Source organism: Abramis brama, assembly GCF_963993115.1.
Source record: "Abramis brama genome assembly, chromosome: 2".
NCBI classification, from domain to species: domain Eukaryota; kingdom Metazoa; phylum Chordata; class Actinopteri; order Cypriniformes; family Leuciscidae; genus Abramis; species Abramis brama.
Genome location: NC_139964.1, coordinates 43,487,704 through 43,506,763, shown reverse-complemented (window position 1 = coordinate 43,506,763; position 19,060 = coordinate 43,487,704). Strand labels below are relative to the sequence as shown.

Below are 19,060 nucleotides of genomic sequence, written 5' to 3'. Positions count from 1 at the left end.
GGTGCTGCGTAGCGATGACGCAATGGGAACGCCCTCAGGGCGGTGCCGATTGTCTGAATCCTTATAGAATCACACCAATTCATTGGCCTGATGGCGCAGGCGCCTCCTCAGCGGTGCTACGTCACTCGCCCTTTATATAGTGAACACGCCCTCGGCGGCCAAAACTGGCGTGGACAAAACTTTGGGGACAAACTCCACACATAAACGAGGAGACCAGACAGTGTCTACCTAAGGGGACCTTGTCTGACTTCCGATAGACGGCGATAGCCGCGACATAAACTCTCAAGCAGCTACTCCAGCCACAAACTTATCCTGCAGGAATTCTAGCACAGAACTGACCGGGCAGCTGACTGGGTCCACTGCATGAGCCGAACACCAAGACTCAAAAACCTTAGAGAAATACAGCCGTCTAGTAGAAGGCGCACAAGCGTTATCAATCGTCTCCCAAACATCAGCAGGAAGACCAGACGCCACTGTCGCTAACGATTGCCCCTTATCGGCCACACCCACAGCATCCATATCTTGGGACGAGGATGCCAAATCCTGCCCTGGAGCTGAGACAGCAGATCTCTCCTGATAGGAATCTGCAAAGAGGACCCCTCTCCCAGGGAGCTCAGTTCCGAGAACCACATCTGGGATGGCGGGAATGGGGATACCAGAAGGAGGTGGATTCCACACTCCCTCACTCTGCAAATGACTGCAGGGATTAACAACATCCACTCCCCCGACTTGAGCTTCTGTCTTGACAGAAAGCCTGCTGTGACATTCAGGTCTCCTGGAACGTGAACTGCTCTCAGCGAAAGAAACCTGTCTTGAGCCCAAAGGAGGAGGCGGCGCGCAAGTCTGTCGAGGGTGCGCGACCGCGAGCCTCCCTGGCGATTTACATGGGACACCACTGCCATGTTGTCCGTCCTGACAATGACATGACAGCCCATCAGGCCCAGGAGAAAATGATCCAGAGCCAGAGAGACGGCTCTCAACTCGAGGCAATTTATGTGCCACGAGCGAAGCTCGCCCGTCCAAACACAACACCGCACACTCTTTCCGGTGTGCGAAGCGGTCTCTAGGCGCTGGGGAAGGAGTAGGAGGATCACGGGCCCTCCTAGGCATAAACTGCTTAAGGGCAGCCGACTACGTCCTAGCAGTTCGAAATTTGTCAACCACTGAATTAACCGCCTGTCCAAACAAGCCTGACTGGGAGATAGGGGCGTCCAGTAGGAAGACCTTCTCTTTCTCATGAATCTCAGTGAGATTCAGCCATAGGTGGCGCTCGACAGCCACCAAACCCGCCATGGTGCGTCCAACCGCATGTGCAGTGTTGCTTAGTAGCACGCAGCACGAGGTCGGTAGCTCTGCGGAGCTCTTTGACCGCTTCCGGCATGAGGCCCCCGTCCTCGTCCATTTCCTTAAGGACTTCCGCTTGGTAGGCCTGGAGAATCGCCATTGTATGGAGTGCCATACCTGCCTGGCCAGCCGCACTGTAAGATTTTCCCATGAGGGCGGACAAGTGTCAGCAGAGTAACCACGGGTGGAGTTCTTCACATTAACACTGACATTTCACAGCAAGAAAGTGTCCAAATTTATGTCTTCATTTTGAACAATGTATCTTTTGAAAATAATACACTTGTTTTTGTGAAGTGATTGTACTGTATTTCTTGTTTGATAATTTGATAATGGAAAGTCATTCATTAAGTTTTAAGTGTGACTTAAGTGTCCACATGCTTTTTGGGGCTTCTGCATCGCTGTTAACTTCCTTTTTTTCTCTGTCCTTAAATTCCTTTTTTCTCTGTCATGAAAAACTGAACTAAATAAACAGTCCCCTCTTTTGTCAGGATCACTAAATTCACCATCATTTCCTCAGAGGGCAGTTTAAAATCAAAAGTTGATCTCCTCTCCCTTTCCTCTTCTCGAGAATGAGTCAATTTCACGGCACATTATCCCTGCACCATTCTCCCTTTCCCCCGACTCTCTCTCTCATTAGGAGCGAGAAGGAGCAACATGAATTAGTAATGACAGTGAAATGTTTGAAAAGCTGAGCGCTACTCTCTTGCCCTTTCATTACCCGTCCACGGCCTGACTATCATCTTGCTCTAACACTCATTTGGATAACTTGTCCTGCACCTCTACCACTGTCTGTGCTAATGTATAATAGGCATTCTCTGATTAGATTATACATTTGTGCTACTCTGTCGTGGCTGGATGTCTTATAGACTGTGATGAACCATTCAACAGTCTTGTTAGAGTCATTTTGGTTCATAATGGACCCATAGATAAAAATTATCACTGATGGGGAAAATATCTACCACCCAGTGTTGACTGTGTATGACTGCAATTTAAGTATGTTTATTCCAGCTTGCCACAATCAGGGTTAAGGATCACCACAATAAGTATAATTGGACTTGCATAATAAATAATAATTTTACCAATCCTCTCAGATGGATTTGATAATGCAACTTTGGTCTAGTTTAGTCCATTTTTAAATAGGCTATAGTGTACAGCAGACACATTATTAACTATACAGTAACTCTGAGTGCACCAACTTGATACACTAGCTAGGCGATGAAAAATGCCTCTCCCTTTCAAGGTTGATTGAAACTTTAACCTCATATTCAATATGCCAGAGAGACCTGGAAAGTGCCAGAGACTGGGCTTTTTTCCACAATAGGGGCCTGAATAATGCAACAATCAGTCAATTATTCATCTCTCCTGGCTTCTTATTATGTTCAGAGAGAGAGAAAGAGAGAGCATACCGCTAAACAGTACAGCTTGAGTGATTGGCTAAATGCTGCGTCAACACATTTAGTGCATGTGCTCTTGAGAAAAGTGAAAGTGTCTATCTCTATGACTATCTGTCTTGGAAGTAAAAAACAAAAACATCAAAAAAAAAACATAGCAAACTTTTACCAGTGGTAAACAAGAGTATATTTATGTCTTAAAAGTAAAATAAATAAATAAAAATTCAAGTAAAAAAAAAAAAAATTTGAATCAAATAAGAACAAGTGTGTCTTTGGGCCCTATTTTAACGATCTGAAACGCAAGTGTCAAAGCGCAAAGCGCAAGTAACTTTGTGGGCGGGTCTTGGCGCTGTTGCTATTTTCCCAGCGGGATAAATGACTCTTGCGCCAGGCGCAAATCTAAAATGGGTTGGTCTGAAGTAGCTTCATTATTCATAGGTGTGGTTTGGGCGTAACGTGAAATAAACCAATCAGAGCGTCATCTCACATTCCCTTTAAGAGCAGACGCGCTTTGTTCTAAAGCGGATTCCTATTATAACGGCGGATTTGCCAGACGCGCGCCAGGAGCGGTTCACAGCCAAGGAGAGCAACGCTCTCGTCAGGGACGTTGGGGATGGAGAAACCCACCCAAATTAACTTCGGTTAAAAAGGCGTATGATAATTTGGGTAAATGTGTAAGCTAGATGTATGCTTTTATAATAAATTGTCTATCTATCTATCTATCTATCTATCTATCTATCTATCTATCTATCTATCTATCTATCTATCTATCTATCATAATAATGTATGATTTGCAAAAATGAAAACTGCTGCTTCTGTGTAGATGAGAGAATCAAAGTGTATGCGCGTTGTGCACACGCTACATTGATTATGGCCAAGCATGCGCCCTTAAAATAGCATATGAATAACATGCGCAACGCGCCACTGACTTTAAACTATTTTTTCCTGGTTAGTGGCGCAATTGTTTTCTAAACCTGCAAAATAGCATGAAGGAACGTTTGCGCCGGAACACGCCTCCTTTTTTGCGCTGAACCGCCCAGGGAGCGCAAGTTCATTCCCTAGTTTAGCGACGTGCTTCTGTGGAGGGAAAAGCGCGCTTTGCGCGGGTGCAAAATAGGAATGATACATGCGTCAGTGTACAAAGTCAATTGCGCTGGGTGCAAGATAGGGCCCTTTATGTCTTGGAAGTAAAATAAAATAAATCAAGAGTAAAATAAAAGATTTTTTAAAAACAATTTAAATAAATAATAAACAAAACAATGATGCATTGCATGCTTTACCAGTGGTAAACAAAAACAAAAGTGGTAGGGTATACTTCAATCTAGTTGCATTTGACTACTTTGATTTTGTGTTGCTGTAGTCACAAAACAAGTATCAGTCAGTCAGTGTTTTGAAACGTCTCCCTTGTAAAGCATGTGGGAAAAATCTTTATTGTATTCCAGATGGACAGGACAGAAGTAACGACATGCCAGCATGCTCTCCATGTCGGGTAGGATAATAAACAGCAACTGAACAAAAAATAACTCTACAGCGTACAATGCACAGTAGCATGTCTACACTTTTATGTACATATTTGATGATTTGAGACATTTCTGCTATGATTCCATGTACAACAATGACAAAAAAATCTGGACATCTATACCTTCTTTTTGAAATAACAGACAGATACACAGTACGCATTTAAATGCAGTGTTTATATTTGATAAATAACTAAATAAATTGAAATCTCTCTTCGGACACCTCCCTTGAGGAAAGGATCCTTTGAAGTTGACTTAAAATGTGAAATGATAGAAGGGCATTAAATGGCAAAGTTTGATTTGAATATTTAATCTGTCAATGTAGTCAAGCAGATTTAAATGCTTTATAAAATGTTTTTAATTTCTCAGTGTTGCGAAAAGTCCCTTAGAAACATGGTTATCCAAGGTCCATGGAAATTCTTCTCTGCCATCTGATGATGATAGTTTGGCTCACGCTTCATTCTACTGAATGCTGACTTTCAATGGCCATAATAATCTTGTCAAGTCCTTGTGCTGCAAAACACTGACAACAGCCTATAACATTGCCTCATTGTCTTCCATCAGTCCTCCAGCAGAATTGCAGACGTTATTTACCAGGCAATTGACTACAGTCTCTTCTATACAGTATGAATGCATTTACTCCTTGTCTTCATTCTTCAGTACATCATTGTGGACTTTAGAAAGAGCCTTCCATCTGTTAAAAAAAAAAACTGGTGTGAATGAAGCTTGGCTGATGTTGCAAGCAGCATATAATGAACAGACTAATCCATAATGTTCTAACGTGCGGACTGAGAGGGAGATGAAAGGATTGTTAAAGGAGAAGATGCAGTATTTGAATAAATGTCAAAGAAAACAAAAAAAGAGCCCTTCCCTTCCTTTCCTCTTAACCTAGACAAAAAGAGAAAGCAAACCCTTTGAAAGATTAATTACGACACGTAGATTATGTAAATTATGCCCATGCAAATATTTCATGAGGACAATTAAGGGACCATTAATTACTGCTCCTCTTTTTGTCTTTATTCTTTCTTTCCTTTTTTTTTCTTTTTGCGTCAGTGGCATTTAATTTCATTTCACTGTCAATATTTTAAATGTTTAATATTCTAACAAAGGCTTGTGATGCATCGTTGTTCTGTCTACATACTATATATATATATATATATATATATATATATATATATATACACACACAGTATATGTATAAAAGGAGACATTGTGTTCTGTTTCTTTCAAGACTGAACATTACAGGAGAAAGAGACATTTAAATACAGATCCATAAAGAAACAATGCAACAGAACATGGACAGATTAAATGTCCATTCAGAAATCTGTACCTTGTATTGTTCTGTCAGTGTCTGTTTTGCTGCTGTTATGGTTTGTTTCCATTTCATGTTGAGGAGGGTCTGTTAACATAAAAACAGTTATCAATGCTGCTACAAATTATTTGCCACAATAAAACACATTTTAAAGTTTACAATACTGCTGGCATAGCAGCAATTGTACTTGACATGGTGATGTAGCAGATAGGGCAGACCTGCCCTATAACTGTAACTATAATTATATTATAATTCCCTTACAATTGATGCAGTGGTGCAACAAAAATCACAGTTAATTGTATTTTTGAACACAGACATCAACATTCAGCATGCAAAACACAACAAGGGTAAATTAAATTAATTTGAATAAGACTCTGACCGTTACAAAACAATTTGCTGTCTTTGTTGTGCTACTACTGACACAAGACAAATAAAATTGGCAAATAAAGCCAAAAGTAGTAAAAACTTGAAATTTAGTTGTCGAAAATAGTAATTCTGAGTAGCTATAAAGAACTACACTAAGAATTTGTCAGTACAACGTACTATTGCTATTTCACTTAACTTAGTTTTTTTTAAGCAATCTGCATGTTTTTTTTTTTTTAAGGCTAACTAATTAGGCTTTACAGTGTATTCGTTTCAGTCTTGGTTGTGTGGTCATGCCTTTTTAAGTGGCAGTGACACCATAAGGATTTCATTTCAACATGCAGACAATTGTCAGTACAAAATTGATTTAAGCATTAGCATTTTGGCAGATGAGCATTCTAACCGTTTTGAATAGGTGATCTCTCACTGGAGGCCGTCCTCTGCAGCGTCTGCTCGGCCTGGTCTCTTCTCTTAGACTCGACCTCCAGAGCCTCCTGCAATTTTCTCTTGGTCTTCTTCTCTTTCTTCAGTCGCTTCTGGATCAGTGCTAAGAAAAGCACAGGGAAAATTAGTTCCTGATAGGAATGCACTACTGTTAAAAAGTTTGGGATCGGTAACATCTTTAAATGTTTTTTAAAGAAGCCTTTATGCTCAGCAAAAATGCAGTAAACAAAGTAATACTGTGAAATATTAGTGAAATTTAAAATAAATACAAAGTTCTGTCATGAAACTCTAGATGGTGCAGGCTGATAGGTTCTTAACTCAACCTGCTTGGCACAGCTGATTGGTTCCTGCTGTATAGCAGCCAATGAGCACGCTGCTCAACCTGACTTGGTCAGCGCAGAGTCCTGCACGGGTCCAGTTTGGTAAACCCGCACCCGCAATACTTAACAGAACACCCGGCCCATTATCCGACAGCAGCACTACTTTAATTTCGTACCCGACCCCACCTATTTGACATAAAGACCACGACCCGAACTGCCCCCGCATTAAATCTGAATCAGGGAGACAAAAAATATTGATTTTCTCATGTAACACAAGCAATCAAACCAACATTAGGCATCCTGAGTTCATACATTTAAGAAAAATATACACACAACCCTACATTGTGATGATTAAAAGAAAAAAAAGATGTGCATCCATCATGTAAACAATAGAAAACTTTTGCCTACATCATGTGAGAAGCTTGTCCATACAGGATATTTTGAACAAAAGTGCATACAGTACATCACACCAATGTCAGGATTCCATCACCATCTCCTTCCACTCATTCCCTCACTCCGCCCACTCAGTCATTCACACGCTCATTGTCACCTGATTACTAATCACCGTCACCTGGACCTCATCATCAGTTCACCCATATATACCTGCTACAAACATTCAGTCATTGTCTGATCTCGTCTACACATGACACAGACTCTCTGCCATACTTACCTGTATACCTACCTTCGATCCCGATCTTCTCAGCCAGTCACCATTCCGTCTTCTAAGGAGCTCCTTCGTCATCATCTGCAAGAGAAAGAGAGAGAGAGACTTGGTTACACTTCAGTTAAGCTATCATCTGAAATTCAACTTACTGTTTACTCACCTGTTTCGCTGTACCGATCCATTCTGCAAATTAAAGCATTTAACTTACCATTCTGTCTGCTTCGTCTATGCCAAAGCTGACATAAGATCAGACCACCATGCAGAATCCTTCGGAATCCACAGCGAATTCACCTGTCAATCCGATCGCCATTCATCAACACACCTCTTCAGCTTCACTTCCTCAAGCGCCCGTTGCTTCGTTCACTGCCTCAGCGTGTCCCATGGCCCGACCAGCGACATTCTCCGGTGAGGCGGAGGACTGCAGTGGGTTTCTACTTCAGGTATCTTTGTATTTCTCCATGCAAGAACATCAATTCATTAACGATTCAGCTCGTGTTGCTTTCATCATTTCACTTCTGTCTGGGCAAGCACTTCAGTGGGCACAGTCTCTGTGGAATTCGGATTTGGAAGTCGTCAAATCCCTCTCCAGTTTCATACAACACTTCAAAGAAGTTTTCGGTCAAACAGCTGCCGATCTATCAGTACATGATCAACTCTACAATCTTCGTCAAGGCCAATCTTCCGTGAGTACTTTCTCCTTACGATTCTGCACTTTAGCGGCATCCAGTGGTTGGAATGAGGCAGCATTGATCACAGCTTTTCGTCATGGTTTGAACCCTAACATTCGTCAGTTGATGGTGGTTTACGACGACAGTCTGGGAATTGAGAAATTAATTCAAAAATCCATTCGAGATTCGCAAAGACTATCAGCCTGTGATTCTCCGACTCCCACTGTATGTCCTCCGCCCACGGTTCCATCAGTCACTCCTCCAGCACCAGAGCCTATGGATCTCGGCTCCGCCCATCTTCCAGCTTCAGAGCGTCAACGACGAATTCTTCATAAACTCTGTCTCTATTGTGCATCTGATAATCATCTTCTCAGCTCTTGCCGTGTTCGACCTCCATGCCCAGCGGTAAGCACAATTCAAGTCTCACCTAAAATTGAAGCTTTAAATCGCACCACAGTGCATTCTCCAAAAATTGAACATCCGCAAACATCGCAATTCTCAAGACCTCCATATACAAACCATCCAGGGAAAACCGCTGGGTCGAGGTCGACTTCGTCACTGTTCACCTACTCTGACGCTGCGCGTTGGTTGTCTTCATTAAGAGGAGATTTATTTTATGGTGCTGGAGGAGTCCACCGCTGAGCTCATCCTGGGACGCCCCTGGTTAGTTCAACATCAGCCGACGCTCCACTGGAAATCTGGTGAAGTATTGCGTTGGGGTGAGTCCTGCCATTTGTCCTGTCTATCATCCATCAAGAAAATCCCTTCTTCATCATCGACGTCTCAGAAGAGGTCCAAAGTTCCTGTTTGCTCCACCTCGGTTGAGAGCCCTGAAGTAGAGCATCAAGTAGAGATTCCAGTGGAGTACCAGGCGTACCAGGATGTGTTCAGCAAGAAACTGGCTACTAAACTACCACCTCATCGGCCATGGGACTGCGCAATCGACTTGCTACCTGGAGCCACTCTACCTAAAGGTCGTATCTATCCACTGTCCATCCCGGAGCAGAAGGCCATGGAGGAGTATGTGGAGGAGGCTTTACAACAACAGTTCATCCGCACATCGACCTCCCCTGCCGCTTCAAGTTTCTTCTTTGTGGGTAAGAAGGACGGAGGCTTGAGGCCCTGGATCGATTATCGTCATCTCAACTCTCAAACCGTCAAATACAGTTATCCACTTCCTCTGGTCCCAGCTGCCTTGGAGCAGGTGTGTGGGGCTCGCATATTTTCGAAACTAGACCTTCGGAGTGCATACAACTTGATCCGTATACGGCATGGAGATGAGTGGAAGACAGCGTTCGTCACCCCATCTGGCCATTATGAATATCAGGTTATGCCCTTCGGGCTGTCCAACGCTCCAGCGGTCTTCCAAGGGTACATGAACGAAGTGTTCCGTGAGTACCTCAACCGCTTTGTGATTGTCTACATTGACGATATCCTCATCTATTCATCTTCAATTGCTGAACACCATCGTCATGTCATTCAAGTACTAGAGAAACTGAGTGAACACAAGCTTTACCTGAAATTGGAGAAGTGTGAGTTCCATATCACCTCTGTTCATTTCCTGGGTTACATCATAGATCAGCATGGTATCCAGATGGACCAGAGGAAGGTGGAAACAATCCAAGACTGGCCATTACCCACATCTGTCAAAGAACTTCAAAGATTCCTCGGTTTTGCAAACTTCTACAGAAGATTCATCAAGAACTACAGTCTCATCAGTGCTCCTCTCACATCTTCATTAAAGAATCGACCCAAGTCTCTGTCCTTGAATCCCACAGCTATCCAAGCCTTCCATCGCCTCAAAGAAGTCTTCACGACAGCACCAATCCTCATCCATCCCAATCCTGAACTTCCTTTCATCGTTGAGGTCGATGCATCTTCCACTGGGGTTGGAGTGGTGGCCGTCCATCTCCGAAGATGTCTCCAGGTTTGTCCGAGGCTGCTCAGTCTGCGCCATCACCAACACTCCCAGGAAACTACCTGAGGGTAAACTTGTGCCACTACCTATACCCAGACGCTCTTGGTCACACATCGGAGTGGACTTCATGACTGACCTTCCTAGATCCGGTGGATTTACCTGTGTGCTCGTCGTTGTGGATAGATTTTCCAAAGGCTGCAAGCTGATGCCTTTACCTGGTTTACCCACGGCTTTAGAAACAGCTGAAGCATTGTTTCATGTATTCAGAAATTTCGGCATTCCAGAAGATATCGTTTCGGACAGGGGACCCCAATTCATCTCCCGGGTGTGGCACGCCTTCTTCAAGCTCCTCGGGGTCACTGTCAACCTCTCTTCAGGATATCATCCGCAGACCAACGGCCAGACTGAGCGGAAGATTCAGGAGATAGGACGTTATCTGCAAACTTATTGCCACCAGTACCAAGGATCAACAGTCAGGATTCCATCACCATCTCCTTCCACTCATTCCCTCACTCCGCCCACTCAGTCATTCACACGCTCATTGTCACCTGATTACTAATCACCGTCACCTGGACCTCATCATCAGTTCACCCATATATACCTGCTACAAACATTCAGTCATTGTCTGATCTCGTCTACACATGACACAGATTCTCTGCCATACTTACCTGTATACCTACCTTCGATCCCGATCTTCTCAGCCAGTCACCATTCCGTCTTCTAAGGAACTCCTTCATCATCTGCAAGAGAAAGAGAGAGAGAGACTTGGTTACACTTCAGTTAAGCTATCATCTGAAATTCAACTTACTGTTTACTCACCTGTTTCGCTGTACCGATCCATTCTGCAAATTAAAGCATTTAACTTACCATTCTGTCTGCTTCGTCTATGCCAAACCTGACAACCAAAGGCTATACAGACACTTAGAGGTCTCCATAAATTAAAAGAACATATAGCCAAATATGAGCCTTTACTGTCATTATAATATCGGGAATATTTTAGTGGATTCACTCTGCATTTAAATGCGGCTGTCTCTCCTAAAACTCTGCAGTGTAAACTACATGGCCGTTGGTCCTCTTAGCAGCATGAAAAAAAAAACATTCAAAATGTGAATAGATTATATACAGAAAGAGAGCAAAGAGCGCTCCCTTTATAGTGACTAAAGCTGTCAATCACTTCAGTTGCAGCACGATTGGCTACAATGCTCAACACTGCAAACCGCATTGTAATTAGAAAACTTTGACGTTCTTCAGACTACAGAGCTTGAACACAAATAAGCACGGGATCGTTTGAAAGCAGCTGTATATCAGTGGGTACCGAACTGAGTCAAAATAGTCTTGCCTATTGGACCCGCAGTCCGCCCGTGCCTTTTGATTCTCGACCCGTACATGCAATGCAAATGACAAAGTAAATATTATTCCAATCATTACATCAAATATTAGTGGTTCACCCGTTGGGTCCCTGTCTGCATGCAAGACTCTAGGTTAGCGTTTGCTTTAGCAATTTGCAGCACGCTTTCAGAAACCCTCCCCAGCTCCACCTAGATCTTCTGGGGGTAATTCATGTATGCTATACTGTACAGCAGCAGCATGTCTTTCTTGCTCACAGCAGCATGTCATGTATATATTGGAAATAGCAAGTCCCGTACTTGCTCTGCAGCAGCAGCAGCATCATAGCAGATCTATTCCGCCAAGACCAAATATATTCCCATTGTCATATCCATTACCGTGCTAAACAAAACACTCAGAGAGTTGTCATGACAGAACTGTTTTTTTTTTATTTGTGATATGTGATAACAAAGCTGAATTTTCAACTTAATAATTATTTGAAGAATAGAAAGTTCAAAAGAACAGCATTCATTTGAAATATAATTTTTTGTGAAAAAAAAAAAATATAATAATTATCTTGGGGTAATGTGTTTCATAGTATATATCCGATATCTTATGTACCTGCTGTAAAACATTAAACTTTGAAAAATGACTTTGGAAAAACTTTATGCCACTGGATAATAGAAAAATTATTACATCAAATCCCACATCACAGCTAACAGTAATTATAGCAAACCATGAAAAGCTGTTCCACATGCCCTCATTCAGCCTTAAATACTGTGTCTAATATAATGCACATCTAATGTGAAACTAGGCTGGAGCCCAGTGGAACATGTTAATTTTCCAGTTTGCAGTAAGAGCTTAATTCAGACGGCACAGTCAGCAGAAAAAAAGAAAAGAAAGAAAGAACGAAAAAAAAAACTGCTTTCTGTCCGATTTCCTCTTTGAGTGATCTAGGACCAACCTTCTTCTTCTTAATCTTTCCTCTGACCACTGGGTATAAAACACAGAAACTGACTCTAAGTCAGTTGGCTGGAGTATAAAGACATCTCTCACTAATGGAAGAACCGGCTGATTTGATGAATTATGCAGGAGATTCATTATCCTCATCAAATGTGATGCGGCGAATATTAACACAGCAATTCTGTTTACGCTGATAATAAATCATTCACACTAATATCATAATATGTACTTGTAATTACAAAGGGTAATTCTCTGTGTCTGTATATGTGTGTGTTTGTTGGTGTGTGTGTGTGTGTGGCAGAAGGAAAGTGCTGAATTTGCAGTAACATGACTAGCTGGAGCACAATGCGGGCGACAGGAGAATACGAGATGAGGGGCTCTCTAATTAAACAACATTCATTAATGGTGCATGTTGCCCTGTCACCTTCTTTAATGATTCCACCGTTTATGACGGCTGCCTCGGAGGTTTCTGATTTATGTAGACAACGACTGTACGTATATTCTGGAGAACAGAAGATTAAGAGATTAAATTGAGAGTAAATTTATTTGTTACGTGAAAGATCAAATGCCGGACAGTTAAATGTGAGAACCTGTTTTACTTGTTTTTGTGATGTGGACAGAAAACATTACATGCAACTGAAGATAAGCTCTTTTTATAATACACATACGATTTCAACTGTGAAAGCACAAAGCTCTTTTTCCTATTAAATCCTTATTTTGAGTGGAATCACTTCAACTTCACAAGAGCTTGTCTTGCAGATGTCTTGTCAATCATCAGTCATGCATGAGTACATGCAAACTTGCTGAATGCACATGTATGAGTCCATGATAAAGAAAAGGACAAAACATGTGCCAAGTTTTTTTTTTTTTTTTAATGCACTCTCTGTATTCGTGTTTCATATGGTTTGGAATTATATGGTTTGAATTATGGACATTTGGAGTTACCATCAAGTAAAAAGTTATAACATATTTCCTTACACCCTGAATAGATGCTAGACTAGAATGCTAACAACAATTTTTATTTACATTTTAAATATATGCATTATTAATTCATAAATATTACATTTTTGGGGAGTCACACCAAACTGGATGGTACTATCAAAACTTACTTTGCTTTGTCATGAAAGGTTATCTGTTATTACTCCATTATTAATTTGATAATCTGTTAAATGATCTATTTTAGGAAATATATCAACCTTGAAACAGTCATGCTCCTCTCTGTGATATATTTCCCATTTTTGTTTTTTTCAGTTTTACACAAACTTTGTCATTGTATGTTTAATTGCATTTATATGTTTTTCTTAAATAAATAGATCTGAAAAAAAAACTAGATTGATCATTGATGTTTTTAGCTTTAATGCAAAATTTAGCAAAATTGTCCCACTGTACATTAAGTGTCTTTAACTACTATGTAATAACATTTAAATTAACCATTTAATACAATGCACTTAATGTGTACATGTTTTTAATTTCTGTAATTACAACTATAATTACACTGTTGACGTTTCCCTTACCCCTTAACCCACCCTTAAACCAAACCATAACACCAAACCTGTGCCTAACCTTACCCGTATCCCACCTCAATAGCAGTGTTTTGCAATACAACATAACAACAAGTACATTGTACCAAAGTGAATAGTAGTTAAAGACACCTAATATAAAGTGTGACCAAAGAAATCTGCAACATGTCATCGACCTATATTCCAAACCTTAAAAAAACAAAAGTGAATCATTGTTTGTTCAATCCAAACCTATATGCTGTTGTACATGGCTCTCGCAGACAGTTCAACAACAGTTCATAGTGACCATGACTGTCAAAATGACATAATAAACTATGTATAAGCTATTTTGGTGAACTATATCCCCTGAATCCCCTGTCTTCCTGTCCTGTCTACCCCCTTGTCATATTGTATGTATGTTTGTATGGACAGGTTGATGGCTAATTTCGCTGGTACTTGTGACTAAGTGACAATAAAGGCTACTAATACTAGCCTACTACTATTATTTTACTATAAGGTTCATTAGTTAACGTTAATGTATTAACTAACATGAACTAACAATGAGCAATACATTTGTTACAGTGTTTATTAATCTTTATTAATGTTATTTAATAAAAATCCAGCTGTTCATTGTTTGTTCGTGTTAGTTCACGGTGCATTAACTTATGTTAACAAATACAACCTTTGATTTTAATAATGTATTAGTAAATGTTGAAATTAATATTAACTAATTAATTAAAGCTGTAGAAGTATCGTTGATTCTTAGTTCATGTTAACTAAGGTAGTTAACTAATGTTAACTAATGAACCAGTGTTACCACTATTCCTTTAAACATAAAGGATGCAGCTGTCAAATGTCCATCTAACACCTGCAATTAGACATTTAGCATTGTATGGTAGATGGGCAAAGGTTTTAAAAAGGTGACAGACCTGTCCTGACCAGGATTCGACACAAAAACCCACTTCTTAAACAGAGCATTTTCTGCAGACTGGTCTCAGATCAGCTATTCACCTCTGTTTTTCTGCTCGACGCAGAGCTGCCTCTCCAGCGTCTCACGTAGTTCTCTCTCCCTGTACAGCTCCATCTTCAGCTCTGTGCGCTCCATCTGCACCTGCTTCTCCTGCGTCCGCGCATTATCAATAGCCACCTTTAACAGACCCTGGAAAAGAGGAAATAGGCTTGACATTTGAGCTATACACTTATCAGGGTGAATTTTTACTCTAATTTTGTTCAAACTATACTGAAATATATACTTTTTTAATAGCTTTATATACCTGTATGTTGGTGAGGAGGGTTTCTATGGAGGACAGGCCCTCAGGAAAGAGCAGCGGAGCAGGGAATCCTGGGGGTAATGTTGGCCCGGAATGAGACACTCTCTCATAGCTGTCTCGGGACGTGGGGGTGCAGAGGACATTCTCTTCTATAACAAGAGAACACGGCACATTAATAACCTTTTTTTTTTTAGCAATACAACTTTTCAAAACTTTTTATTACAAAGAAAGTAAAATAAAACTTTAAATACATTTGTATTACTTACACCACTGTTCAAGTTTGGGGCCAGTAAGATATTTGTTAATTAATATTTTTACTCAGCAAGGATGAACTGACATAAAAGTGACAGTAAAGACATTTAATGATGATTTAAATTTGTTTTTTTTTTTGTTTTTTTACTTTCTACTTATCAAAGAATCAGTTTCCACAAACATATTTAGCAGCACAGCTGTTTTCGACATTGATAATAAGAAATGTTTCTTGAGCATCAAATTTCTGAAGGCTCATGTGACACTGAAGACTGGAGTAATGATGCTGGGGAAAAAAAGCTTGCCATCACAGGAATACATTACATTTTAAAATAAATTAAAATAGAAAACAGTTATTTTAAACTGTAATAATATTTCACAATATTAGTGTTTAACTGAGCCCATAAAGGACGTGGTGATGGAAAAAAAATTGAGATGGGAGGAAAAATTCTCTCTGCTTTCGCTCACAAAACTTTTGCGTTCTCTGCGAGCAATTGCAAACGTTTTACAAGGTATTGCAAATGAATGCAAAGTTTCTTGGGGAAACGCAAAGCTTTTGCGAGAAAACACAAAAGCATTGAAATATACTGTTCCCTTTCAAGGGAACTCGCGCTGCGTCAAGCGCTGCGGGAACGCCCTGCGTGATTGCGTCGTGAAGCACATGTGTAATCAGTCCAATGGAAAGACGAGACGTCATAGGCGGGTGACATCATCCACCAGGAAACTATAAAGCACCCCTGGAAACAGACCGTGACAGCTTCTGTGCCTTCAGCAAGCGATCTGTGTATTCTGTCCTTGTCATATTTATTGTTGTCTGTCAAAGTTGCAATATATATATATATTATGGCAAAAGAGAGCAAGCAAGCGTTATGTTGTTCCCTGCCCACGTTATATCATGGGTGGGGACACACACTTCAGCTTTGTGTTGCTTGTTTGGGAGTGGAGCATGCCAACAGTCAGTTCTCAAGGGGGCTGACTGTAAGCATTGCGAGAAGCTGTCCGTGAGGACGATCCGCTTCCGCCGGCCGTTCTTCGAGGAGGACGGTTAGGTGCGCGCTCCCCGAGGCGCGGGTCCCGCTGCTGCCGAGGCACGGCGTCGACGCGCATCTTGGGGATCGCAAATGGTTCTAACAGCGGGGTTTGAGACGGACCCAGCCCTATCTCTGCCTCCACCTGTTAGATCCAGTGCTTTATCTCGGGGAGAATCACGCTCTGCGGTTTCTCCTCCCCGGGATGAGGCACTCATGCTGTGATTTCCAGTTCCGAGGAATTGGTATTAGTGTTTGTTGTTTAAAAATAAATAAGGCAGATGTTTGAGTTTTCAATAAATAAATAAATAAGTCAGCTCATAACTCTGTTGAATGAAGAGGAGCTTATAAAAGGAGGTTTTATCTAGTGCTGTTGCTAAATTAAATATTACTGGCCAGCCGAACATATGAGAGTGAAAATATAAGGAAAATTCTATATCTCAGCCTCCTCGTCGGGGAGTGCCGTGTTTTTCCTATCGCCACACTGAGGTGTCGATCGTGGAATAAACCGGTTTTCTATTTATGTGTTCTATCCCTAAACTTCTACTATAGTAATGTTATGGGTATTAAGTATCATAGTATGACAGTGCCTCGGGTTAAAGAGATGCTTACGAGCTATCTCTCTCCTGGGTCGGCGTCATCATAACCCCGACGTTACCCACCAGCCATCATAAATAATATAGATAAATATTATTAGGCAGCACTGGTAGGTAAAGTATATAAGGACATGGATGAATGTGAGGATATAACAGCACTGACGCTATTCGAGAATTGCGTCGCGCAACAGATAAACTATACCGGGGAGGGACGGTTTCGAGAAATCGTTTCTCCTCGGTGTCCTCTGGGTGGCGACTCTCTGAGGAGGGTCGCAGTGCTGCCAGTTCGGTTGTTTCCTGCTGGTGGCCACGGAGTGATATATATTTATATATATATATATATATATATATGTATATATATAGTTTTTCTGATGTAAAGAAAAATTAAGATAAAATATGTCTGTTCTTCTGGACGCTCCGCTTTCAAAAAACCGAGAAAAAAAAAAAAAAAAAAAAAAAACTCGTCAGCGGCGTTCCAGAGGTTTCTTCCTCACCGATCTAATGTTCCTGAGACTGCTGGGCGGGAGCAGTCTCAGCCTACTAAAGCTCCTCGCAGCATAAATAAAATGCAGCAAAACAGAGCGTCGCCATTTGGGCTCATCCACAATCGAAGGGGACCTGGGTGGCGGTCGCAGTCTAGCCAGTTAGAGATATGAGGACTGTTTTTCTCTAAAATAGCTGGAAGAAGAAGCCCTGACGCTGAGGCTGCAGGCTTCTGAGGGCGGTCCCCTCCGGGGTAGGGACAGTTTTGAGAAATCGTTTCTCCTCGGCGCCCTCTGGGGGGCGACTCTCTGAGGAGGGTCGCAACGCTGCCAGTTCGGTTTTCCTGCCAGTTCGCCGTTTCAGGACACCGAGGTGTCAGCGTCCCCAAACGATCCTCCGAGGAGGGTCGTAGAGCAGTCAGTTCGGTTTCTCTGCCGGTTCGCCGTTTCAGGGCACTGAGGTGCCTGCTTTTCCCAACTATCCTCTGAGGAGGGTCGTAGGAACAAAGCTATTTAGAGTTGTTATCTCTAATAAAACTTAGACAAGAAGTCGTGACGCTGAGGCTATCAGGCTTCTGAAGGTTCCAGGGACGGTTTTGAGAAATCGTTTCTCCTCGGCACCCTCTGGGGTGCGACTCTCTGAGGAGGGTCGCAGCGCTGCCAGTTTGGTTGTTCCCTGCCGGTTCGCCGTTTCAGGGCACCAAAGTAACTGCTCAACCAAATCCAGAGGCCAGTCTCGAGAGACTGGTTCCCCTAGTAGAATTTCTGGCAGCGTGGAAACTACTGCCACATATTTCTCAGTGGGTCCTGCACACTATAGAAAAGGGTTTCAGAATTCAGTTCGGTTCTCATCCTCCCAGATTTCTAGGGGTCCTCCCCACAGTGGTGGACCCCGAGCAGGCTCTGATTATGGAGCAGGAAGTACTGACACTTCTGCAAAAGGAGCTATAGAAGGGGTTCCTCCTCCCAGCAGACAGCCAGGGTTTTACAGCTGTTACTTCATTGTTCCGAAAGAGGATGAGGGGTTGCATCCTATTCTAGACCTGCGTCAATTAAACAAAAGGTTTCAGAATCTCAAGTTCAAAGTATGCTTACGCTAATATGTCACAGATTCAGTCCGAGGACTGGTTTGTCACAATAGACTTGAAGGAGCGTGTACTTCCATGTATCTATCCATCCTCATCACAGGAAGTTCCTGAGGTTTGCTTTCGGGGGCGAAGCATACCAGTATCGGGTTCTTCCCTTCAGCCTAGGTTTATCACCCCGCACCTTTACAAAATGCGTGGATGCAGCTCTGGCTCCTCTGAGACTTCATTCGCATTCGCGTATTAAATTATCTCGATGATTGGTTGATTTTAGCTCAGTCCGAGCAAATGGCAGTTCGCCATTGTTACGGTTTGTGTTTTCCTCTCCTTGTGATGACGTCATGACTCTGTTTTTTTCTGTGTCTGAGTTTGTTATTAGGTCCGCACCTGTGTATCATTATACACCTGCGTCTCGTTGGAGTCGTTTCTGATTCACTATAAGGACGCTGAAGCGGAGCATGGCAGGAGAGAGGAGAACCAGCAAACAAGCTTTCCTTTTTTTTCCTTTTTATTTAGTTGAATTACTTTGCTGTTCGTCTTATTAATAGTTGTTACCTTCTTATTATTTGAAGTTTGTTATGTTTCTTTGTTTGTGATACGTGTTCCGTGAGTTTTTACAT

General features: G+C 41.9%; 1 protein-coding gene across 2 annotated transcripts in view; it reads right to left on the bottom strand.

Moving 5' to 3' along the window:
- Positions 1-4,126: 4,126 nt before the first annotated feature.
- The window catches only part of dachc (dachshund c), a 67,712-nt gene continuing 52,778 nt past the window's right edge, over positions 4,127-19,060 (bottom strand). For both annotated transcript variants that reach the window (XM_084099440.1, XM_084099441.1), the window contains exons 7-11: positions 15,004-15,149; positions 14,741-14,888; positions 6,331-6,474; positions 5,583-5,651; positions 4,127-4,946 (exon numbers count right to left, since the gene is read on the bottom strand). In XM_084099440.1, the coding sequence (XP_083955566.1) occupies positions 4,909-4,946; positions 5,583-5,651; positions 6,331-6,474; positions 14,741-14,888; positions 15,004-15,149 (545 nt within the window). In that variant the 3' untranslated portion in view covers positions 4,127-4,908. The remainder of the gene's footprint in view (positions 4,947-5,582; positions 5,652-6,330; positions 6,475-14,740; positions 14,889-15,003; positions 15,150-19,060) is intronic.